This window comes from Gavia stellata, chromosome 22 (assembly GCF_030936135.1).
Source record: "Gavia stellata isolate bGavSte3 chromosome 22, bGavSte3.hap2, whole genome shotgun sequence".
NCBI lineage: Eukaryota > Metazoa > Chordata > Aves > Gaviiformes > Gaviidae > Gavia > Gavia stellata.
Window position 1 is genome coordinate 13,153,346 of NC_082615.1, and position 22,186 is coordinate 13,175,531.

Sequence of the window (22,186 nt, forward strand, 5' to 3'; positions counted from 1 at the left end):
AACGCAGGAGGTAAACCGTTTGAAAGTCATGCGTCCATTCAAACAACAGATCGCTTGCCGCTACAAAACGCAGCGAAGCTGGCAGCAGAGAACCTGCTTCCCATGACTTTGCTCGTGTGACAGTTGTGTTTGTGGCTTGTTAGATTTGTCCTGTGTGCAGTCACTGTCTCTGAGCCCTACCAAAGCTGCAAAGGGATGTATTTAATAAAAATAAAGGCTGTTGACTTAGGAATTTAGGAAGAAGCTTGTCATCTAGAGAAACTTTTAACGCCACTTTTAAACCGATGATATTTTTAAGTGGCCAAATGTGAAAATTGCTCTTGCTGTGAAGAGGCGTTTGACTGATTAAGAATAAAGCAGCCTTAAACTGAACTGGTGAGAGGATGAGCAGGGAAAAACCTGCCTGGAGACTGAGAGGTGGTTATTGTGAGGGTAAGTTCCATCAGGAGAAAAGAGGCAAGTGGAGGGAAACAAAAAGGGAAACAGCAGGAAGAGCTTGAGTGAAACTCATGTAGCAACTGGTGGGCGAGAGCGGAGCTGAGGGCAGAAAAGGATGAAGGTCTGGACCAAGGAATTCTGGCCACAGGAAGATGAGAATGACTTGGCTGTTGTGTGCTGGCAAGGCTGGAGCAAAAGAACGGGGATAATGGAGAGGATAGTTTCCCCCTTCTAGTCATAACTGGGCTTGCCTATATTTAGATAAAATACTGCATTTGTGTTGTGTGAGTGAGAGACACATTCTGTTTAAGTTGCTTTTTTTAATATATTGCTTGTGTTTTTCTCAGTTATCCCGTGCTCTTCAGAAATGCAGGTGAATTCAGCTAAAGTTTTGCAATAGAAGTTCCCTGGACTTAGCGCTAGTTCTGAGCAGCTTTCAGCATCTGACGAGGGGTGTGAGGTATCTTAAACCCTCTCATTCTTCTCTCTCTTTCAGGTTGCAAAAGAATTTGGTTTCAGGAATAATGGGTTTTCTGTCTACACCAATAGAAACAGGACAGGAGAGATCACAGCGTCGCAAAACAAATCCCTCAACTTACTGAAAATCAAGTGAGTCCTGACAGAGAGCGCTGTGGGCGCCGGGGGGGCTGTGTCCAACGGGGTGCCTCTTCTCTGAGCTTGCCTGAACTCTTCCCTCCGAACTGGGCGGCAGCAGGCAGCATCACGTTACAGCAGTCCTAAGCTTTCAGCTGTCACTCGCCTGCTACTTGAAGGGGCAAGCTTGACTGACGTGCCGAGATGGGGGTGATCGAAATGACTACGTGCGAGGCTGCGGCAGCCATTTCTTAGGTCGCTTCCTGCGTTGTGTTTGCTTGTTGTGGTCAGGCAGCAACAGGCCTCCTGTTTGCTCTTTTACAGCCTGCAGCAAGCTCCCCCATCCCTGCTTTCACTCGCACTATCCTTTTTTTCTGCATCAATGCCAGAGTCTGATAGTCCCCTGACAGAGGCGAGGGTTCCTGCCTTCAGTAGCCAGGCACCTCGGGAGATCAGAGGTGCCAAATGGTGCAATCGCTTCACGTTTGGTTGGGAATGTCTTCATTCTGTTCATGTCAAGAATAATGTTAAACTGGTTAAAAATACAAGAGCTGTTACCACCACATGCAGCTTGTCACTTGAATGTGCCAGCGCTGGCAGCTGCCTTGGGAAGGCTGTGACTTGAGGGATCCGCACGAGTCCTTTTCCCTGCTGGAGCTGTTACTTCTCTCCCTAGGCTCCTTTCGCCTTTTTCTTCATCTTTTTCCCTTGGCCCCTGATGAAGAGATTTGCATTTGTTGTGCGAATGACCAAAGCAGCAGAAAGAGATGGCTAATGGAATGGCCTCAGAGTGCCACGTTTGCGAGTCTGTTTATAGTTTGTGATAAATTACATGCTCCTCCGTGGTCCGGGAGCTTTGCTACCCAGAAGCAACTGCTGATACCTGTGTGTTGTTTTTCCACACCCACAGGCATGGCGATATGCTGTTTCTCTACCCCTCGAGCCCGGCGGGCTCCTCCTCAGAGACCATGGACACCTCTGTCTCCCAAGGCTTGCGGCCTGTGGGGGCCCCCCAGGTGGTGGAAGATGAGATCGACCAGTATCTGATCAAACAGGATGGGAAAATTTACCGAAATCGAGACCAGCAGCTGTAAGTATGGGTGGACTTTGTTTCTGCCGATGCGTCTGTGCCTCACCGGAGCTCGTAATGTCTTGTCTGAAACCGGCGGCCAGGAAGTGTGGTATGGGAACTGCCGTCTGAGCCACTGCTCTATCCCTCACTGCCTTTGAAACGTTCACAAGGGAAAACAGCCCTTGCCATTGTCCTGGAAGGTTAAATCGAGCTCTGGTGAGCTGAGGAAGGAAGCAGATACCAAAATCCCAGGGTCTTTGCCAGGAAGGACTCATTCAGAGCATCTATTGTTCTGATCAAGGTGGCCCCTGCTATGGGACTTGTGATCGTATATTTTGTGCTCCTAAAACATTTGGAGTTCTCTAGATTAAAATGAATACTTTGAATTGTTCCCCGGGATGTCCTGGCAGCCGGTGCTATGCAGAAATACTAGGTTATGCTCTGTGTGTGGCATATTGCTTAATAAGCAGGGGCCTGCTGTCTGCAGTAGCTTCTGTTCCATATGGTCTCAATATGTAGCTCCCCGTTGTTTGGGTCCCGAGGTGACGGGCCTGCGGGGCGGCAGGGCCCGCTCTCCATCTCGCAGGAGAGGCGCGGACGGGGAAACGCACTTTCAGCCAGAGCTGCTGCCTCAGCATCACCCAGCCAGCGGTGGGTGAGCATCGAGGTCGGATTCGTGTTTTACATCGTGGGCAGCCCCTCTGTCAGAGCGGAGACCTGAGCTCTGTCACCTTTTCTGGCTGCTGCGCAGTCTCTCCCTGCTCGGGCAGAGCCGACACAACTGTGCAGCGCTGTCTTTGGCACTGCGATGGGTGCATGTGGCACCTCGCCTAGGATGTCCCAAGCAGGAGCACTTCTGTGTCTTCAGATCCAGCCGCTCCTTATAAAGGAAAAACAAAGAAGTGAGGGGAAAACCAAAGACGTGAGTGGAAGTATCCAATGGCAAAGATGTGGAAGTGGGACTTGGGTCTCTGCCTGCTTGGTTTTTGGCTTCCTTTCCATCACGTGCCTTTCTAACCTTTCTGTGAAAACAGGAGTCCGTTTTGCTCGCAGAAATGCAACAAAGTCTAACTTTGCCAAAGCTCCTCGCTGCAAGAGGCTTAGGTAAACAAAGCAGCTCATATTTTTTTGTAAAAGTAGTAATACAATGGTGGCTTAATACCACCATAAATCTACACTGATGCTACTAAAATGTCCTCTGTCTGTATGGTTGGTTTTTATTGCTCATCGTTAACGACGTCCCAGTTGGCTCCTGGCCTGATGCCTGTACTGATTGTTGGCTTGGGGCTGGACCCCTCTGCAAAGTAACTTCTGAAAGGGCTTGAGTGAAAATTTTGAAGGCGACCAGGAATTCTTTCTCAAACAGAATAGCTTGCCCTTCCCCATTGTGTTGTCTTCCATATGGTTTATCTTTAGTGCTGCAGCAGCAAGGAAGTTTGGAGAGACCTAGCCTTTACGTGGAAAATCCTATCTAACCTTTTCAGGCTGATGATAAATGAGGGAAATGTCACATTACTGAAACAATAAAGGCAAAACCTACCACTCCGTGGCAAAAACATTGTCTTTAACTTGACCACATTTTTCAAAAGAATAAATGAAGGTATTGTTCTTAGCAGGGAGCCAAAGCACAGCGGTGGATATTTATGATAAAAAGAGTGTGTCTGGGCTTGTTCCTGTATTTGTGTGTGCATATCAATCTAAACACGAAGGGATGCTGGCGTTCGGCTGAGTGCATTAGCAGTCTTTAGTGGTCCTTTATGTCCATTATCTGCCACAATACTTTGTTAAAAGCAATGCTGCAACTGGATCCCATCCATTTTGTCTTTACAAGAGCCAAGATCCATGCTCCTCTCTAGAGGCCTTCCTTTGAAAACTAGCACTGACCTAGTGCTGGGGCAGAGGTGTGGGGGGAATTTTTTGTTGTTTGGGGGGGTTTTAAAGCGATTGCCTCTAAAGGAGATGTTTTCCCCTCTGTTTTGTAACTTTACACAGCAGGTCTTTATCTGTCCGATAAACACATGCTTCCCTGTTTGTTCCAGACCATCCTCTAGTGACTGATAAAGGATGAATGTTTTGGTTGTCTTTTTATTAAAACCACACAGGCCAGTCCTGTGACGTAGGTTTAAAATTCTTTGAATTGAAACGCAACCTCAACGCGGGGTTGTAAAACTTGAGAAGCTGTGATCTGACATTGGTTCACGTGGCTGTTCAGAGAGCAGAGCCACTTGCCAGTGACACGGACGTTAGGAGGGCTTGATCTTGACGTGGGACTCTCAGATTTAACCTGAAGCTGTCTCTTTATGTGAAATTATCTTGCGGTGACCCCTCTGTAATATTCCCTAGTGGGTGGAGAGTTGCTCAGAGCCATATGATTGTACAGGTCTTCCACACCAAAACTGTTAGTCTAGAGCAACTTTTACAGTCTGACTTTTCCATTATTAAATAAGATTTAACGCTATTTCTCTTTCTCTTTGCGTAGGTGTCGCCATGGCCCCTTGGGTAAATGTGTGCATTGTGTACCGCTGGAGGTAAGAGCCTCAAGAAGGTGCTCTAGAAGCCACACAAAAGCATGTCCTCTTGGATTCAGTTTCTTCCAGTATGATCGCTTTTCCTTGGAGCGCTGCCCACGTAGAGATGGCAGCTCTGGGTCAGAATCCTGCCGTGCACTGTCAAAGGTGCTGGCTCGCATCCAGGATCGCCGAAGCTCTAGGCCTTCGTGACCCTGGGTTTATTCTGGTTCATGCTCTGTTTTTCTGCAGTGATGGGTTTAACAGAAAGTGCTTTAGAAAAGCTCCAGTTTTCCTCCCTCTTTGCTCTTGCCTGGATCTACTTGTTTCATCTCCTCTCTCGTGGATCCCAGCACTTCCCAGTTTGACCACGTATTATTCAGGTTGAAGGCAGCTTTGGTAGTGCCTACAAATGCGCTAAGCTGTATAATTTACAGCATGAAGCAGTGATTCCTCAAAAGTCACTGCGAGCCAGGATGGCTGTTCCCCCGCTTCCCCGCCGTGTGCTCTGGAAGTTCTTTGGTCTTGTTTGAGCAGCTGGGCTTTTTGTTTGTCATTAGATATTGAAAGGAAAAAGCGTTTTGCCTTTGAGGCTCGTTCTGATTTGTGGAGCCAATCTGTTATAAAAGTAGGAGGCGATAATAAAACTCGCTGTTGTAAAGCCCCACTGTTTCTATCACAGTAGTAGCCGCCTTGAAAATGAGCCTAAATTTTCTTGATTGTTTCCACGTTGAGAGCCAGTGGGGTAGACTCTAGAACATCCATTTGTTTAGTGATCAATGTCTTTTCAGACAGGTGTCTGACCTGGCTTTTCTTTGTGTGGTGTTTTTGGCAGCCTTTTGATGAGGATTATTTAAACCATCTGGAACCTCCTGTGAAGCATATGTCGTTCCATGCCTACATCAGGAAGCTGACCGGAGGGGCAGACAAGTAAGAAAATCTGTGTGTTTAAGGGAATCTAGTTGTTCTTTTTAAAATACAAGTGAAAGTACAGACAGATCTCACCGGAGTAGTGTTGGATGCAACTATTGAATGGCAAACTGAGGAGAAAACAACATGTTAAAAAAAGAAAAGGAAAAACAAAAAAGAAAAGGCAAGGAAAAAAAAAGATTAAATCTGTCTTTTTCTTTTTGTTTTTTGCTGTGGCAATGTAATTGCTTCCAGGAAACACTACTGATGGGGGGAGAAGGCCAGATGGAAGGAGAGAGGTTTCCTGATTAGACCAAGCTCCAAGCCTGGATCTCAAACCTCACGGAGAGGCACTGAGACTGTGATGGATCTGGGGAGCTTTTATTCACCAATGGCTTTTCTTACCTACAGACATGAATAGGACAGAAGGACGAGCGTAACATTCCTCAGGGCCTGATTCTGCTCTGTCCCATGCTCTGTGTGTTCTTAATGAAACCCTTTCTTGTTGTGGTGCCGGAGTTTACCGCCCACTAACTGAAAAAGAAGGTGTCCTGCCCGGCGATGGGGTGGAGGACGCTGTGGTGACACAGGCCAGATAAGTGCTGAGCAGAGGAAGCGCTGAAAGAAGTGTTTATTTCTTTCTGCCTCGCTGTGGCACATGTGTTCAGCGAAGGATCTAAAGTCCTCTTCAGTGATGTCAGGGAAGCCACCGCGTTCTGAAATGCAGCTCTTTTAAATAAGTTATGCAGAGGTGTAACCTTCTCCCTCCTATTCCTAAATGCCGTCGGGATTTTTTTAATGTCTTTGTGAGGTGCGGCTCAGATCTGTAATACTTTCATTTGAGGGAAGTTCCCTTTGCAGGAAGCCTTGTGCACATGAAAGGGGCTCTAATTTGCCCTAGTGGTATAATCTATTACTCCCCACGTGCTGCATAAATTATTTAAGCAGGGTCCTGTGAGTTTTCTGTCTCTGCTCTTGCTCAAATATCTGCTTAAGAGCTGAGTCAGGGAGCACATGTCAGCCTCTTGACCTCCCTCGCTAAGTGGGCAGCAGAGGTTACTCGGGGACCGAAGGAGCGGAGCATCCCCCCGAGGGAGTTTGCAGGGCGCTTTGAGATCCTCTGAAGATGCAAAGCATTGGTGTCGCCGTGTCTCCTCTGCCTTGCATCCTCTGTGATATTTCTAGCCACTTGTGCTTTTTTTGAGACTCAAAAGCATTTACTGTGATAACAGCAGCCTTCTCTTTTCCTTCTTGCAGGGGGAAATTTGTTGCTCTGGAAAACATCAGCTGCAAGATCAAATCGGGCTGCGAAGGGCACCCTCCTTGGCCAGAAGGCATTTGCACAAAGTGTCAGCCAAGTGCCATCACTCTCAATAGACAGGTGAGACAGAGCTCGCAGGAGCCCTTGTGCCTACAGCTGAGAAGGGACTTGACTTTTATTTTTGGAGAGATGACTTCAAGAACAGCCAACTTGGAGCAAGAAGCCTTTGCGTATTGGCAGTTGTGGGGGAAATGGCTGTTAAGGTCTTCAGTCCTTGCAGAACGGGACTCCAAAATGTGTCTCGTTCAGCAGTTTCCTCTTAACTTGGAGGACATCTGAGCTGGCACCACTAGCGATGAATCTCCACTCTTTTTCCTCACAGGATCCAAAAGGCCACCCACTGTTTCTTCTTGTTTCCTCTTAAATTTCAGTGTCTTTTTCTAGTTGCAAAGGCTCTTGGGGTAAGGGCCCTAGTAAAAAAGCCAAGCTAATGGGGTGCTGGGGGTGCTCGGCGCTTCCCCACGCTCCAGCCCGTGGTGGGTTCTGCTTGCTGGGCAGGGGAGCGGTGCTGAAGGGGGAAGCTGCAGCAGAGGGGAGAGCGAGGAAGCCAGCTAGCTTTCCCTGTCCCGGCTCTGGCAGGATTCAGCTGTAAGGGGTGGTGTGGTATTGGCGATAGGCAAAGTAAACAGACCTAGTCGAGGATGGCCTGACGCTTGAACTTTGTCAAACAGAAATACAGGCATGTTGACAACATCATGTTTGAGAACCACACAATTGCAGATCGCTTCCTAGACTTCTGGCGGAAGACAGGAAACCAGCATCTTGGGTATCTGTACGGCCGGTACACAGAGCACAAAGACATCCCTCTGGGGATCCGGGCGGAGGTTGCTGCCATCTATGAACCCCCACAGGTAAAAGCTGGGTGCCGTGGCGTCAGTGTCGACTCGTAAAGATAATCGGGGAACACAGAAACACTTTTTTGTTTGGGAAACCTCACATGATATTTCTGACTGCAGCTCCATAAGGAAAATGGTCCCATGGAAAAAGATAATGTGATTTATGTCTTTAATGTCACTGACAGTTATTGCCACTGAAAGAATTTTAAAACCCAGATTTGCTTTGTGTTATTTTTATACTTTCTTTTACATTACTCTGTGCTCAGATGATTTAAAGCTAGAGAGACTTCATAACAGTAGATTTCATTTGATATGTTTCCTTGATCACTGGATTTCCAAGGTTATGGTACGGAAGAGCTTGAGAACAAATTCCGTACTAGGAAAAAAAGGTTGCAGCCCTTGCTTCAATTTCTTATCAGCTCTCTGGGAAAATTTAAGCGGCTTAATTAGACAAAAATGAAGTCTGCTGCCTTGATCGAGAGGCCAAGGATGAGGTTCGATGCCTCGGAGCAGCCGGGAGTCCCCGCTAGATGGTGCACGGCACCGTGCAGCACCGCGCTCGGCACCGCCGAGTCCCGGGAGGCTGCAGCCAGAGCGGGTCCCGCCGAGCCTGGCCCCCCGGGGAAACCAAAAGCTGAGTTCGGTGTCGGAGAGCTGAAAACGGAGATCAAAAAGCCACTCTGCCCACAACACAAGGTTCGGCTGGAAGTTGAGTTTGCCTACTGGCTTCTTCACCGCTGATCAAAGTCACTATTCTAAGTGCAGACACTATCTATACAAACATATCGTGGGGGGGTCATTTGTTTTCTTCCTCCTGATGATTTCTGCAGGGTTGCTAGAGTAAGATGCAACAGATTTGTCAGTGGAAAAAGAACAAATGGATCTTTGGGACTGTGTGTATGAGAGCAGAATTGCAAGCCTTTTAGAAGTTCTTCCCTTTCTTTCCAATATGAGCAGAGCCATGCCCGCTGTTGTTTCAATATCGCTGTTAAGCCCCTGCTTTGGAAGTTCATATGCTTCTAGTTGTGCACGGTAAAAGCAAAGACGCTTTTGCTCTCCTGGCAAGCAGTCTCTGCTGTGCTACTTGACACGGCATCTCCCCACACGAGAAAGCTTGCCTCTGAAACGCACCCAGATGGAGTCGTGCTTTCCAGAGCGTGGGGGGACGGCCTGGGCGTGGGCTCTTGGATTCACTGGATTTCTGCCTCTCTGCCGCTCAAAGATGCAAACAAAGGAAACAGCGGTACAAAACTGGCAGTTTGAACACAAAGCTTTGGAAAAATTATATAATCTCTTGCCTTTTCCAAAGTGTTCGGAAACAGCGGTGGCCTGTTTGTAGATGCTGAGTCTTTCATTCATAAACCCCGAAGTAGTTTGCAAACTTAGCAGAAGAGCTCCGACAGGATGGGTCTGTGAGTAGAGGTCGTCTCCAGGGTGAAACCGGTCAGTGCTAATGCCAAAGGGGAAATCTAGACCTCTGCTTCCGTCCTCTGCCTCACTCCTGACAATGGCTAAGTGTACTATGGTTTTTCCTGTTCTGTCTTACTAGCAAGTTTTTCTTTGCTGCAGATTGGTACACAGAACAGCCTGGAGATCCTGGAAGATCCAAAAGCCGAGGTTGTGGATGAGATTGCTGCAAAGCTTGGACTGAGAAAGGTTAGGATGTTGTCGGATCTCATGCGTCTTTGTATGGCAATGAAGAAAGTCGTCGGCAGTTCTCTTCAGCTCCACAGGGTTATTCAAGTCCGTTTGGGCATACCTGAAATCTAGTTTAAGTGTCGGTAGCTCTTATGCTTTTAGGTATGAAAAACAAAACGAGAGCATTTTCTTGAGCACAAGCATTAGCAGGGCTGTGCAGCTGAAGTCAGCAGTCCTCTGTCATGAATGACATCAAAGGGAGTGGCAAAGAAGCAGAAACACAGTTTTCCCTTTATTTCTCCTCAGATAGGAGCCATTCCTGGTAGCATCTTGCCGGTGAGTGCTGATTTGGCGCAGACGTAGCTGGAGCTGCCTTCCGAGTTTGTTCTTCCTTTTGACAGAACCTGTGCTCCACTTCCAGGAGCAGAGGCTCCTGCTTGTTTTTTATTCTCCTCTGTGGTTCCCTGTCTCTTGGTGCTGCTCAGGCAGGCTGTGGCGAGTTAATCCGTGCATTGGTTTTGAGGTACAGCTCCCCCAGCAGCTGAGCCTCAGTCCTCTGCTCGCCTCGCGCCCGCAGCCTGCCAGGCATCCGATCAGGAGCTATGGGTGTTGAGATCCACTGGTTTGCTGACATCTCTCAAACCTGTACTGATATTTTCCGGTTTGGGAAATCTTTTGGTATCGTGTGAATGCCAGGAATGAGAAGTACACAAACAAGATTTGACTTGCTAAAGAAAACACAAATCAGAGAAGGCTCAGTATGGTAGACTATAAACATCTGTGGTGAGGTCTTTTGTTCTCTGAAGATAAGATCTTGAGCCTTTTGCCAGTGTCTGAAGCAAAGCTTCTGTGTGTGTTATTTATTTCCATGCTTTTCCTCTGCTTCTCACATCAGATATTTTTAATCAATGTGACTTAACACTTAACTTACTGCTGGTTGCAGATTTTTGTCTGTCTGGGCTCTGCTAGGAATCTGCATCAGCAGTTCTTCCCCTGAAGGGTTAACGCTGTGGGAGCTGGTCACGAGGGGGCTGATCAGAGCTGTTTTTAGCACATGTGTAGAAGGGTTCACGCAGCGGTGTGTGTGTACACATCTATACTCCTATGTGCAAACAATGCAGAAAGCAGGAATGTGTTTTTTGGATTGGAGCAGACTCTGATTTGAAATGAATCATACTCCGGTGGGAACATATGAGCTTTATCTTAACTAGTGACCGCGAGCTTCAAAATGAGATCATGTGAGCTGCTTTGTCATCTGCTGGCACTCCTGATGCTGCTTTGCTCTCAATGCTCGATAGGAAATGCTTTTTGCTGTGGGTGGGAGGAGGTAGCAGCTGAGAGGCCTCTTGCAGCCTCCAGATCTTTCCATGAAAAAATATTCCATAGTGAAACATAAAGCTGCAGGTGCCCCCGGCCGGCCAGCTGGCATGCTGCTCCTGGAAATGGGATTCAATGAGCCCGGCACAGCTGGGAGAGCCATTTCCTTCAGGCAGCATACAGCAGGGCCGTGCGAGGAGCCAAGAACATCTTGTCCTGCTAGGAGAAAATGTATAAGCTCTTTTCTGGTTTGGGATGGTTTTTGTGTGTGTGTTTTTTTTTTTTTTTCTTAAAGCAACTTTCTCCATAACACTTCTTTATAGGTTGGCTGGATATTTACTGATCTGGTCTCTGAAGACACACGGAAAGGGACTGTTCGATACAGCAGAAACAAGGTGAGATTCAAGCGTGCAGCTAATTACAGCTGCTGGTACTGAGAGTTTGTGTAATCGCATAAACGCTGGCTGTGCCAAGCAGACTACTGAGCCAGGGCAGCACAGGGCTGGAGGTGATGCTGGAATTCTTGTGAAATTGGGTTTTTCAGGAGCTTCTGAAGGAAAAGGAGCTTGAGCTCGAAGCGCACTCTTAGGGGGTTGAAGCTGTTCAGATAGTATGCGAAGCTGCCTGCAGTCCTTCACCCACTCTGCTTTAAGAAAATGGTGCTCGTGGTTTGAAAAGAATTTAGTAGAGTGGAGGGAATGGGGTGGTGTGAGGTGCAAACTCAGTGAGCAAAAGTGACTCAATCAGGAGATGTTCCTATGGGCTGGGCTTTGTGAGATATACGTGGCTCCAACTTTGACCTTCTCAGCTTCCTGTAATTCTAAAATCAATGATATCCTTATTTGGAAAATGAAACTCCGTTTTAAAAAAAAAAAAAAAAAAAAGGTGTGTAAAGGTGGGTGGAACTGGAAGTGGGACGGTCCTTCTGGCGAGAGCCAGGCTCAGGGCTGGGGAGCTGACATGTCGCATTCTTTTCCCAGTCTCTGCAGCAACTTTCTACGAAAGCATGTTTTACTAGGGTGTTGGTAGCTTTCTTTGGCTGCAGACCAGGGAAATAGGTCTAGGCTACATTGCGTTGTCCTTTTTATTGACGTTTCTGCTCTTCCCTCAGGACACGTATTATCTAAGTGCAGAAGAGTGCATCACAGCTGGAAACTTTCAGAACCAGCAGCCCAACATCTGTCGCCTTTCTCCAGATGGTCATTTTGGATCCAAGTTTGTCACAGTTGTGGCTACAGGTATAAACTGGCCTCGGCTTGCTCCGGCTCTCTTGGTTACACATGAATTATCTTTTGTTAATAGAAGAAGTTCTGCAGCTCTGCCAGAAGAAGTCAGATGTCCTGGTCCCCATCTGTCCTATTTAACAAGGGTTTTGCCTTGCTCTATCAAGTAAAATACTTTTTTGTTCTTTGTGCTATCTTCTCTGCAATTATTTACCCTGTCCCCTGCAGGAAACTTAATTGAGGCTCAGGCCTGGAGCATCCACCTCTCTGATCCCAAAAGCATTTTTTGCCTGCAGCCAGGGGAATAACTGTTGCTCGCTTTTCTGTTTCGAATCTTTAAGCTCCAAATTCTGTTGCCTGAAAGCGGCAGTGCAGAACCGTGGCAATCCGGATCCCGAAAGTTACTCTGGCTGGTTCAGCATAAAGGAGGGACCTTTATCTCCCTTGTGTCGCTGTCAGGGAAACCCTTACGTAGGATGCTGTGCTCTTCCGTGCATGGAAGCGTTTTTTGTTTGCCTGAATAAAACAGAGAAGCCTGCAAAATGCTTTGCTTTTGTCACCTCTGATTTTAGCCATTTTCACAGCAAGTCTCCAGAGGCACTGTGGAATAGTTTGCGCTGCCCGGGCTGCGAGGGGAGATGTTGGCATCTGCTGGGAGAGTTGTAGTGTTAGAAGTTCAATCTGCTGTTCTCCACGGGATGACACATGTATTCATTTAAAATTTCCCTGGAGCAGATACGCTGGGTTCTGGGTCTATTTAACACAATGAAAAAACCGCATGAATTCCAAATAGCATCCAATGTAAAAACTGAAAGTGTGATATTATATTGCCTCCTCTGAGCCCAGGTTTTGTAAGTGTTCCCGGAGCCTTTTTCAGTGAAAACGTTCTCTTTCTGTTAACAGGCCCATGCAATCAGACAGCTGCCTGTACATTCCAGACTGCTAAACGCATCCATCTTTCATTAAAGATAGATGTGTATCTCGCTCTTTTATTTATTTATTTATTATATTAATTTTTTTTAAACAAGGTGTTTTACTGAGAAAATGATGGCTAGCTTTGTTCAGGCCTTCCCTGTGTCTTGGTCTATGTTTAATTTCTAGGAGTGTTTGTTCTGGAGCAGTGAGTGATTGAGGTTAGAGATCAAAGGGTAGAAAACGAATATTTCCTCTTTTCTGTTCCAGATAATTTCATTCTCTTCTGTTAAATCAGCCCATCAGGTTTCTATTTAAACACTTGATTCCTTCCTTTTGTGCCATATAAATATATTTGGATAGTTTGCATCAACTTTGCCTTTAAATCCTCTACATGGATTAATTCCTATCCCCTCCTGAATTCCTAGGTTTGGAAATAGTAACGTTTTCCTACCATCTGTCTGTATCTTCTCTTTCCAGTTGTATTCTAATGACATATGAACTGATGTTGCTTACATTATCCAAATTAAAGCGCCAAGCATGTGATCTATCAGTGAGCCAGGGTCTTAATTTCCACTTTCCATGTCAGATTTCCACCAAGCCATCCATTACAGGCTGAGAAAACACTTTTTCTTCTGTGCCTGACATTACCGGGTGACCAGCCCTGAATCTGCAGCTCATGGTTCCTTGGAAATGAAACAGGCTCACAGGAGCTGTGTGCCTGGTTTTTGTTTTGAAAGAGAGAAGATACCTGCAGGGTAGTGGGAGGGTGATGCTATCAGGAGCCTTCCAAAAGGGCGGCTTCGCCTCCTTCAAGCTCCTGGCAGAGCACTCTTGCTGTCACTCCAGGGGCCTGTCCTGTTAGGCTAGCTGTGAAAACGTGGGTTACTAAATAAACGTGGAGCTTAGAGGGGATTCTTGCCTAGAAGTACTTCCCATGCAGCAGCACCAGCGGTTTCTTCTCACCATTCTTCGCTGTTAGCAAGACTCGTCATGTTTAACGTTGCTCTTTGAGTCGTGCCTCTCTGAGTTACACTGGGCAAATCACTCTCGGGTGGGTTTTTTTAACCAGCCTTTTCTCTTCCAGGTGGTCCCGACAACCAGGTCCACTTTGAGGGGTACCAGGTCTCAAATCAGTGCATGGCGCTGGTTCGAGATGAGTGTTTGCTGCCCTGCCGAGATGCGCCGGAGCTGGGCTATGCCAAGGAGTCCAGCAGTGAGCAGTACGTGCCTGATGTCTTCTATAAGGTAAGGGCTGTGTGCTTGTGGGTGGGGGGAGCTGCAAAAACAGCTCTGCCGCGTGTCTGGAAATCGGTATGGCCAGCTCAGGAAAGGATGTCTTTGAGGTCTGAACTATTTTCAGTAGTAACCATTCACCACATGTCTGCAAAGTAATTGCATAAGCTCCATTTCCCCCTCGTAAACGTGCTGTTATGGTTTCCAGTGCAGCAGTAGCCATTGGCTATCCAGCTTCTAAATGAGGTCTGCAGCAATCCACCAAGCGCCCATAGCAAGTGCTCTGAATTCACCTCCTCTTCCATATTTGTTGGCAGTATTTGCCACGCTTCTCCGTTGATTTTAATCCCCAGCTGAGCTGAGCTTCCTCCACTGCACAACCATATGATGCGTGCTAGCACAAATGGCACGGTGAGAGCGGTGGGCTCCTTATGCAATGCCAGGGATTCGTTCGTGTATGACACGCTTACAGGCATCAACTGGGCAGCAGATGCAACAAAAGATAGTGTAGCTCATGCAGCGACAGACAGCCCTGCGCGTGCTTCTCTGCAACAAAAGGAAGGTGCGAAGGCTTTCGGAGCAAGGGCAGGACCGGCGTGTGCCCCTGGCTTTCCTCTCTAGTACTGGGGTTGCTGCCTGCGCCCCGGTCCTGTTCTTGGGTCAGACAGTAAGTTCCCAAAACTGGTCCTGAGGAGCAGTGGCGGATACATGCATCCAGAGCGGATCCAAAATACTCTTGCTTGAAGTATCATGCGAGAGCACTGCCAACCTGTCTGCTGCAGTTTTCAGTAGTTCGTTAGTGATGAATGGACTGTCATTATTCCCTTGACAGTTGGTTCTGGAGATCTTCAGCTCCCCTGCATCTGCAGGGCCGAGTTAGAAACTTGGGGACAGGATCTCTGCAGAGGCTAATAGCCCTGCTTCTCAAACTTGTGTATGTTGGTGCCCCGTGAGCAAGGACAGAGGAATTAATTAATGGCACTGCTTGCCAACTAATTAGCCATCCATCACCCAAGTTAGTTATCTCATTCTTGTCTGTGTCTGCTATTCACAGCCCGCTGAGCCTACAGCGCTCCTGCCACCTGTATTAAAGCTGTCTGTTAAGGAGTGTAGGATAAGCAAAGCTACCTTCATTTGGGACAACCGAAATGAGCGTATTGTGCACCAGCAACAGAAATGGAGCTGGTCGGAATGCTCTTGTATGCCCTGAACCTGAGACCGGGAAGTGCTGGCCTGGGTCAATTAGCCCGTGAGACTCCGTCTTCCCCCTCCACCCCTTAATGCTGAACTTCAGGCTTGTCTTGACACCACCTGAAAATGAGGACCACCTCTTGGTGAAATTCAGTGCTTGAGAGGAATCTGCCCTCTCGGAAAGGTAGATGGAATCCGTGCCTTTTTCCTTAGCATGCCGACAGCTTGCTCTTAGGAGCTGATAAGCCAGGTCTGATTTAGATACAGCGGAGCTCGCTTGTGCAAGGGTTGGCCCTGAATGTGAAGATGAGATCATCTCCTGGCGTGCTGCGGTCCTGCTCCGGAGGAGCCCGTGCTGTGCCACAGTCAGGGTGCAGCCTTGCAGGAGGTCCCGTAGGTCTGTGTCCCACATGTGGGCCACCCTGGGTGTTCGGAGTAGCAGGAAGCCAGTGGGTGTTCCCATAAGGTCTTCACTCCCATTTGTAATCTGAAGCAGGGAGATAAACAAAATGCTAACTGATGGCTCCAGCCTTCTGTGGAAATTTCCATGAACCACTGATTCACTGGGTCGGGCTGCAGCTTATTTCATATGTTTTATAACTTCTATCCGTAATTGCCTTTTTCATGATGTGCTCAAGAAAGGCTTGAGGACTGTGCTGGCGGGTGTAATTGTCCTTCAGCCTTAAACGTGTTTGGCTGTAGGATCTCTTAATTTTTTTGGAATGTTCTTAAATCAATGGAAAGCTTAGTCACTCCTGGCTTTGAAAACCTTTGGGGTCTCATTAAATGTGCGAGGCTTGAGGTCAGAGACACTACCTCATAGTTACTGGGTTGGTGACAACAATGGTGTCAAAGCATTGGTTAAAGGCAGTATGAGGAGCCGGAGTCCAGTGCTTGGCCTCGCAGCAGAGAACAGCTGCTTCGTGGTCCAGCGTCCTGCTCCCCCTTTCTCTGCTGAAACTGCAGGAGCCAAGCAGCTTTCTCCCCAGTCCTCGATGTGGGGGTTCCCCTCTGTGCTGCCCCCCCCAGCTAACTTTGGGCAGAAAGCTGCACGTTTGAGTAGTTGCTGCACTACGTCTCGGACCGAGAAGCCATCACTGGTAGAGAGGAAAAGTCCATATATATATATTTCTATGTAATAAGCAAGTATTCATTTGAAAAGCCCTTTAGGATGAAAGGAGCTATACAAATTTATTCTAATTAGATGAGAACCGGAAGGCCAATGTTTGTGTAGTATGGATGTATTTATAGAAGAACTATGCATCCAGATGCAAGGCAAAATCTGTTGAACTCTCGTGTCTGTTTACAGCAGGGTGAGGCAGTAGATTCACCTTCGGCTTTGCGAATTGGAGAAGGTGCTGCTGTTTGCATCTCTAGTGAAGTGTAAGCCAACAGCTGTACTTCAGTCACGTTGTTCAGAGAAGATGTCTTGTACCTCCGCTCGCAGTAGGTGTTGTTATTTCAGCGATGACTGTTTAAAAAACGCATCTGGACTGGTAATGCTGCAGGCGCAGGAAGGGTGTGAGGAACCTGCGCTGAGGGCAGGAGAGCTGCAGCTTTGGGGATTTCACTGCACAGGCGACGAGGTGCCTGGAGAGGAACGGCTGTCTTTGGTCAGCAGGCTGTTTTTCCACAGTTTGTACCACGTTTTGTGTTTGTGGAGTAGGAGCAGGGGCTGCCGCGTCCCCTGGGGCTGCAGCTGTTCCTGCCTGAACGTGACTCACCTCGATGGTGTTAGCATAGATGGGCTTTTCTTCCATGGAAATAGGAAAACTGATGGCACCAGCGTTGTCCTGCCTCAGGAGGCGAGGCGTTTTTCCTGAGCCTCTAGCCTTGTGATTTCTGTATTTCTTTACCATTCTCTTTATGTTGGCCACTAGCCCTGCTGCTTAGAGGAACCACCCCAGTGGAATTGGCAGTATGCGCTTTCTACATGTGGCCATTGCTTTCCTGGCTTGTGAAGGCTGGAGTTCTGCTCCAGCATGAAAGTCAAGGGCTTTGGGGACCATGAGCACAAGTTACTTTGCTCTGAGATGCCTCTCCAGGTAAGATTAGCCAGAAGGAAGCAAGCATCCCCCTTCGCCTCCTGGGTTGTCTGTGAAGCATCACAGCGCAGTGCGGTTTCCAATTCGAGTGTTGCACAATCCGCATGTGCTTCTTGGCGAGTTCAGTGCAAGGAAACTCATGAAGGAGTCGCCCTTGTCAAGGCACTGACACACAAGTCGGGGTAACCGCTCTCTTTGTGGGTGAAGATGACGATGTTGCAACGGCCGCTTCACCCTGTTTCTCAGCTGGGTGAGGGGGAGCCCAGTTGAATATTACACATGGGCATTTTCCATTCCCTGTCTTCTGCCCTCGAGTAGTTTCCTTTGTCCATCTGGTTCTAGAAAATAACCGTATTGATTCTGATTTCACTAAGAATGTACCTTCCAAACCATGGGTTGATTATTCAGAGCTGAAGTTGCTTGCAACTGGTGCTCAGTGCCCCAGCCGGGTGTGATCCCTCCCGTTGGGCTGCCTGTACCCTGTGCCTGCTGTCCGCCTGCTCCCTGCACTCCGTCTGCCGAGCCCGTAACTTCGCGGTGCTGCAGCATTGCCTAACTGCTCCCCGGAGACCTGCGTGCTCTGCTTAGCTTCATGGGCACCTCAGCCTCCCACCAAATAGGGGAAGGAGATTGCTGTGTTTTATGGACCCTTTGAAACACTTGAATAATTGGATTTTGGGACTGGCTGGCTTTGTCTCTTATCACAGGTATTTGCCTCAGCTCAGTGCAAACATGAAGGTGTCATCCTTGCAATTAATTGCATTTTACAGCTGCCTTAATATTCCCACGAGTTTCTTTGGGATGGTGTAAGACAAAAGCCCTTTCCAATGGCACCGGTGTTGTGAAAGAGCCCTTTGCCCCCGTAGAGTCCTGCGGGTGCTTTTTGCATTTACAACGGCTGAGGCGGTGTCTGGGCCTTGGCTTGTCATCTGTTACCTGTGGTCCCATCTGGCCCCGGGAGAGCCCTGAGCCAGGGCACTGCTTTGATTAGATCCGAACGGGACCTCTGCGCCAGGCTCTCCCCAGTGTGGCACGCGTTGCTTCCGCCCGTTCGCTTTGAAATCCTCTTCGCAGGGAAAACACGATAGCCAGGCTGCGTGGCGACTTCTGCGGGGAGTTTTCACTAACAGCGAGGGACTTCCCCTGCCTGGCCTCCTACCAATGGTTCATGTGGGACTGGAAAAGCCTTCTTAGCCTTAAATGTCCCAGCTGCTCTGGGGAGGAGGATGCTTGATTAGCTCACGAGGAGTCTCCTGAGAAGGGTTTCAACTCTCACTGACCTATCACTTGCTCTTAGAAAAGTCACTTCGTTTCTGTGCGTCAGCTGCTCTATCTGTGCAAGGGGGCAGGACTGTCCGGTAAAGCTCTTGGAAATCAGCGGAGGGAAGAGCAAGGCTGGGCTTTATTAACACACAGAAGGGACAGACAGCTGCTCAGCTCCACGGTACCTTCAGCAGAGTGAACCCCTGGGGAGGAGTAACGGTATGGGATGCTAACGGCATGGGATGCTAACGGCTGTCCAGCCCTGGGACATGGAGCCGGAGCCTCCCTCCTGGCTGACAGCTGCCCGGGCTCCTCGCTTGGCTGCTCCCCTCAGCCTTGTCTCGGAAATGCCAAAGCCACCCAGAAGCCTTTCCCGCTGCAGCCGTCCTGCAGTGCCGCAGAGGTGTGCGACGCGGCCGGCTGCGCTCCCTGTGGGCGCGGCCATCCTTTTCCCTGTTTGTCCTCATCTGTTTGCAGCTTCTGCCTCCGAACAGTGGTTTGAAAGGCTCTAATCGCAGCGCCTGACTCTTCGGGATGATTCATTGTCCAGATCCTCCAGGCCTTGCTGCTTGATTTTTGTCCAGGAGCCAAATACTTGCGCCTTCGTTAACCCCTTCCTGGCTTCCCTTTGGAGCGGTTGCCGCTGCGTGCAGCATGTGGGCGTTTGACTTTGGGGGTCTCAGGCTCCGGGGCTGCAGCAGTAATGTGCTGAGAGGCGCTGCCGGCGACTGCCAAGTGCAGGATGAAGACGTCTTTCTCCCAGCAATTCTCCCAGCTTGATGTTGGTTAAGGCCTTTAAAACATAATTGCCTAATAAAATGGTGCATGGGGGTTGGAGAAAAGTGCCGGCATTGGCGGGGGGCTTTTCTCTCTGGGGAGGGACAGGGTCGGGACATGTCCTTGACTTGGGGGGAAGTGAGGTTCCAGTTTGGTAGCAACAGCCTAGTGCATGTCTTGAAGGCCTCAGCAGCATGACATTAAAAAGAAGGCATTTAACATGGAAATCCCCAGAGGCGGAGATTAAAGCGAACAGGTGCTGGAAAAATGTTTCTGCATATTAGAACTTAATTAGATTTGAAAATGAATTCCAGATGGGCTAATTATGTGTGAGTTGTTGCAGGTTCTTTCTTGCAGGGGCAGGATTGTGTTTGGGAAGCTGATTTGGTCTGATTGGATTGGATTCCTGACTCTTGCGGTATCGCCGAGATCTAGGAGCAGGTTAGCTTTCAGGTCCTGTGATCTCCCTGAAAAGGCTCCACGTCTCCTCCTGCTCCTGTCAGAGCCAGAGAGATCTGAGGCCGCGAGCCACCAGGCTTGTTGCTGAAATAACCACAGGGCCAACAACCTGTCATGTTCAAGGAGAAAAGATCCTTATCGGAATTGCTTTTAAAAGGAGCTTCAAAGACTGGAAGGTAGATTTTTTACAAAGGGAACCGTTCCTAGGGACAGAGGATGCTTGGGGAGGGGTCTCGGGAAGGGGGGCTGTTGCCTGGAGGGGAGCAGCATGCCGGAGCCTGCTCGGGCGATGTCCGTCTGGGTGTACCGGGAAAGCAGAGCGTGAGAGCGGGGTGCTGGCTGCCGCACCGCATATTTGTGCTGTGTAAATACTAGCGTAACCGAGAAATGCTGATAGCGGGGGAGTGGCATACTCCGGGAGAAAATACGGCTGGGGAGAGGAGGGTGTCAGCCGTGGGCAGCTCGTCCTGATGCACGGTGCTCGCTGGCTCGGCCTGAGGAATGCCGCCCAAAACCCCGCGGGGGTCACGGCCTCTCGCCGAGCTCCCCCAAACCACCGAGGTGTCGGGGTGATGTCTCCGCTGGCATGCGGCGGCTCTGGGTCTGCCTGCAGCCACTGGGACTTCTGAGAGCTCAGTAAATGTAAACTTTAATGTAAGGTCCCTGATTGGAAATTATGGGCGTATGATTTATACGGGGTTCAATGAATGATTTATAACATGTTAAGTGATGATTTAGGTAGAAAATACAACCCCCTCTTACAGAATCTTTAATGAAACGTGTCAGTTCTCATGAATTTATTTCTGAAGCTGTGTTTGAACTCGGCATGTTTGACATAAATCACATCTAATTGTCATTTTATGATTAATGAACATATGCTGGCCGTTTTTCTCCATAATTAAACTTTATGTTCAATTCGTCTGGCAAAGCAAAACAAGTTTATGCGTTGTGATATGCTGGCTCTTCAGGTCTGCGTATGAGAAAGTGCCTGGATTTCCAATTCCCAAGCGAAAGCTGGATGAGAAACTCGTGGCTGGTTTTGCAGAAAGTCAGGTTTGCCTTGGCTGAGGAAGCAGATGTGGCGCTGTCCCTCCCTTTTAAGGCAGTGCTGCTCCTAAAATGGCATTTACACTTCTTAGATAATGCCGGGCATCTCTCTGGTGGTGATGACTGAGGCAGAGAAGACCAAGGTGGTTTGTGACCACACGTCCCCTTGACTCACGAGGAAACAGAAGGCCTGGCTTATGGAGTTACAGAGATCTCTAGCTCTGAGGAGCTGCAGGGAATTGGGCAGCTCTGCAGCACCCAGACACATACAAGCAGGTTCTTTTCTACAGCCTTAGCGATCTGCCAGAGCTGAGGATCCCCAGGCTCCTGTGCAGGCATCTCCAGGGCAGGATCCCTTAGGCTTCACGCCACTTCCACGCTGAGGAGTAATAAGACTTTTCTTCTTTCAGGACATAGACAAGTTTGGCAATGAGATCACGCAGCTGGCTCGCCCGCTCCCGGTTGAGTACCTAATCATAGATGTAAGTATTTGTTGCACTTGTTTGCTTGCAGCAGAAGATGGTCAGGGCGGAGCGAAGTTCTTAACCCACCTCTAAAATTCGCATTGGAGGTGATTCATAGGACAGGTTTTCTTTCTCCTTTTCCCTCTGCTGCCAGGCGTTTCTAGCACAGAGGTTGGTGTGCTCTGGGGTAACTGCAGTGCTCCTTGGGATCGGCGTGGTGCCAGGGAACACACTTGCTTCCTGGGAAGGCACTGCCTGGTGTCTTATCACGGCTCTGAACTGGCACGTAGCCACGCAGCAGGGGAAGCAGCCAGCCCCATGGATACATGTGCCGGGCGCTGCCTCACGGGGAGCTAATTAGAGAGCTCCAGTTGTCTGTCTCTTAGCAGCAATTAAGAATCCAGCTCCTTTTAGTGACTCAGCAGACCAGGTTGGTTGTACAGAAATGCCTTTTTTTGGGGGAGGGAGTTCACGCTGCAGCACAGTTTGGCTGGAGCAGGGCTGCTGCCTGCCCGTGAGCAAGCGCTGCCAGGCACTGGGGCACAGCTCTGCCCTTTGGCTTGAAAGGAAACTGTTATGGTGTGGAAGGCAGGAAAGCAAATAATTTGGATGACAGATGATATTACTGGAGTTAGAGGTGGTGCCAATAACAATTAAATCCACCCGGAGCGACTGGTCTGGTCCAGCTGCCCCTGGCACAGGCAGTGTCCTGCGGGCACAGGGAAGCTGGCAGCCCGGAGGCTTCCACTGGCTCGTCCTTCTTCCCCGTTTACTATCTGCTGTGCGTATCGCTTATCAGAGCGGCACTCAGGCTGACGCTGGGACGTGTGACTCGCACAGAGAAATGTCGTGCCCGGAACAACGGGCCCATTGTGCGGGGCTCTCCAACGCCCCACGCCAGTCAGCAGCGCTGGAGCATATTTATTACTCAAGTAAT

The 22,186-nt window shown here is 48.8% G+C and overlaps 1 protein-coding gene across 2 annotated transcripts in view; it reads left to right on the plus strand.

The window, feature by feature from the left end:
* Positions 1–22,186, plus strand: part of NPLOC4 (NPL4 homolog, ubiquitin recognition factor) — a 29,232-nt gene that overhangs the window by 3,068 nt on the left and 3,978 nt on the right. Inside the window, exons 3-13 of one of the 2 annotated variants that reach the window (XM_059828109.1) lie at positions 935–1,047; positions 1,943–2,122; positions 4,584–4,632; positions 5,447–5,541; positions 6,778–6,901; positions 7,513–7,692; positions 9,247–9,333; positions 10,956–11,027; positions 11,744–11,870; positions 13,840–14,015; positions 21,196–21,267. In XM_059828109.1, the coding sequence (XP_059684092.1) occupies positions 935–1,047; positions 1,943–2,122; positions 4,584–4,632; positions 5,447–5,541; positions 6,778–6,901; positions 7,513–7,692; positions 9,247–9,333; positions 10,956–11,027; positions 11,744–11,870; positions 13,840–14,015; positions 21,196–21,267 (1,275 nt within the window). The remainder of the gene's footprint in view (positions 1–934; positions 1,048–1,942; positions 2,123–4,583; positions 4,633–5,446; positions 5,542–6,777; positions 6,902–7,512; positions 7,693–9,246; positions 9,334–10,955; positions 11,028–11,743; positions 11,871–13,839; positions 14,016–21,195; positions 21,268–22,186) is intronic. The other variant, XM_059828108.1, reaches the window with a different exon arrangement.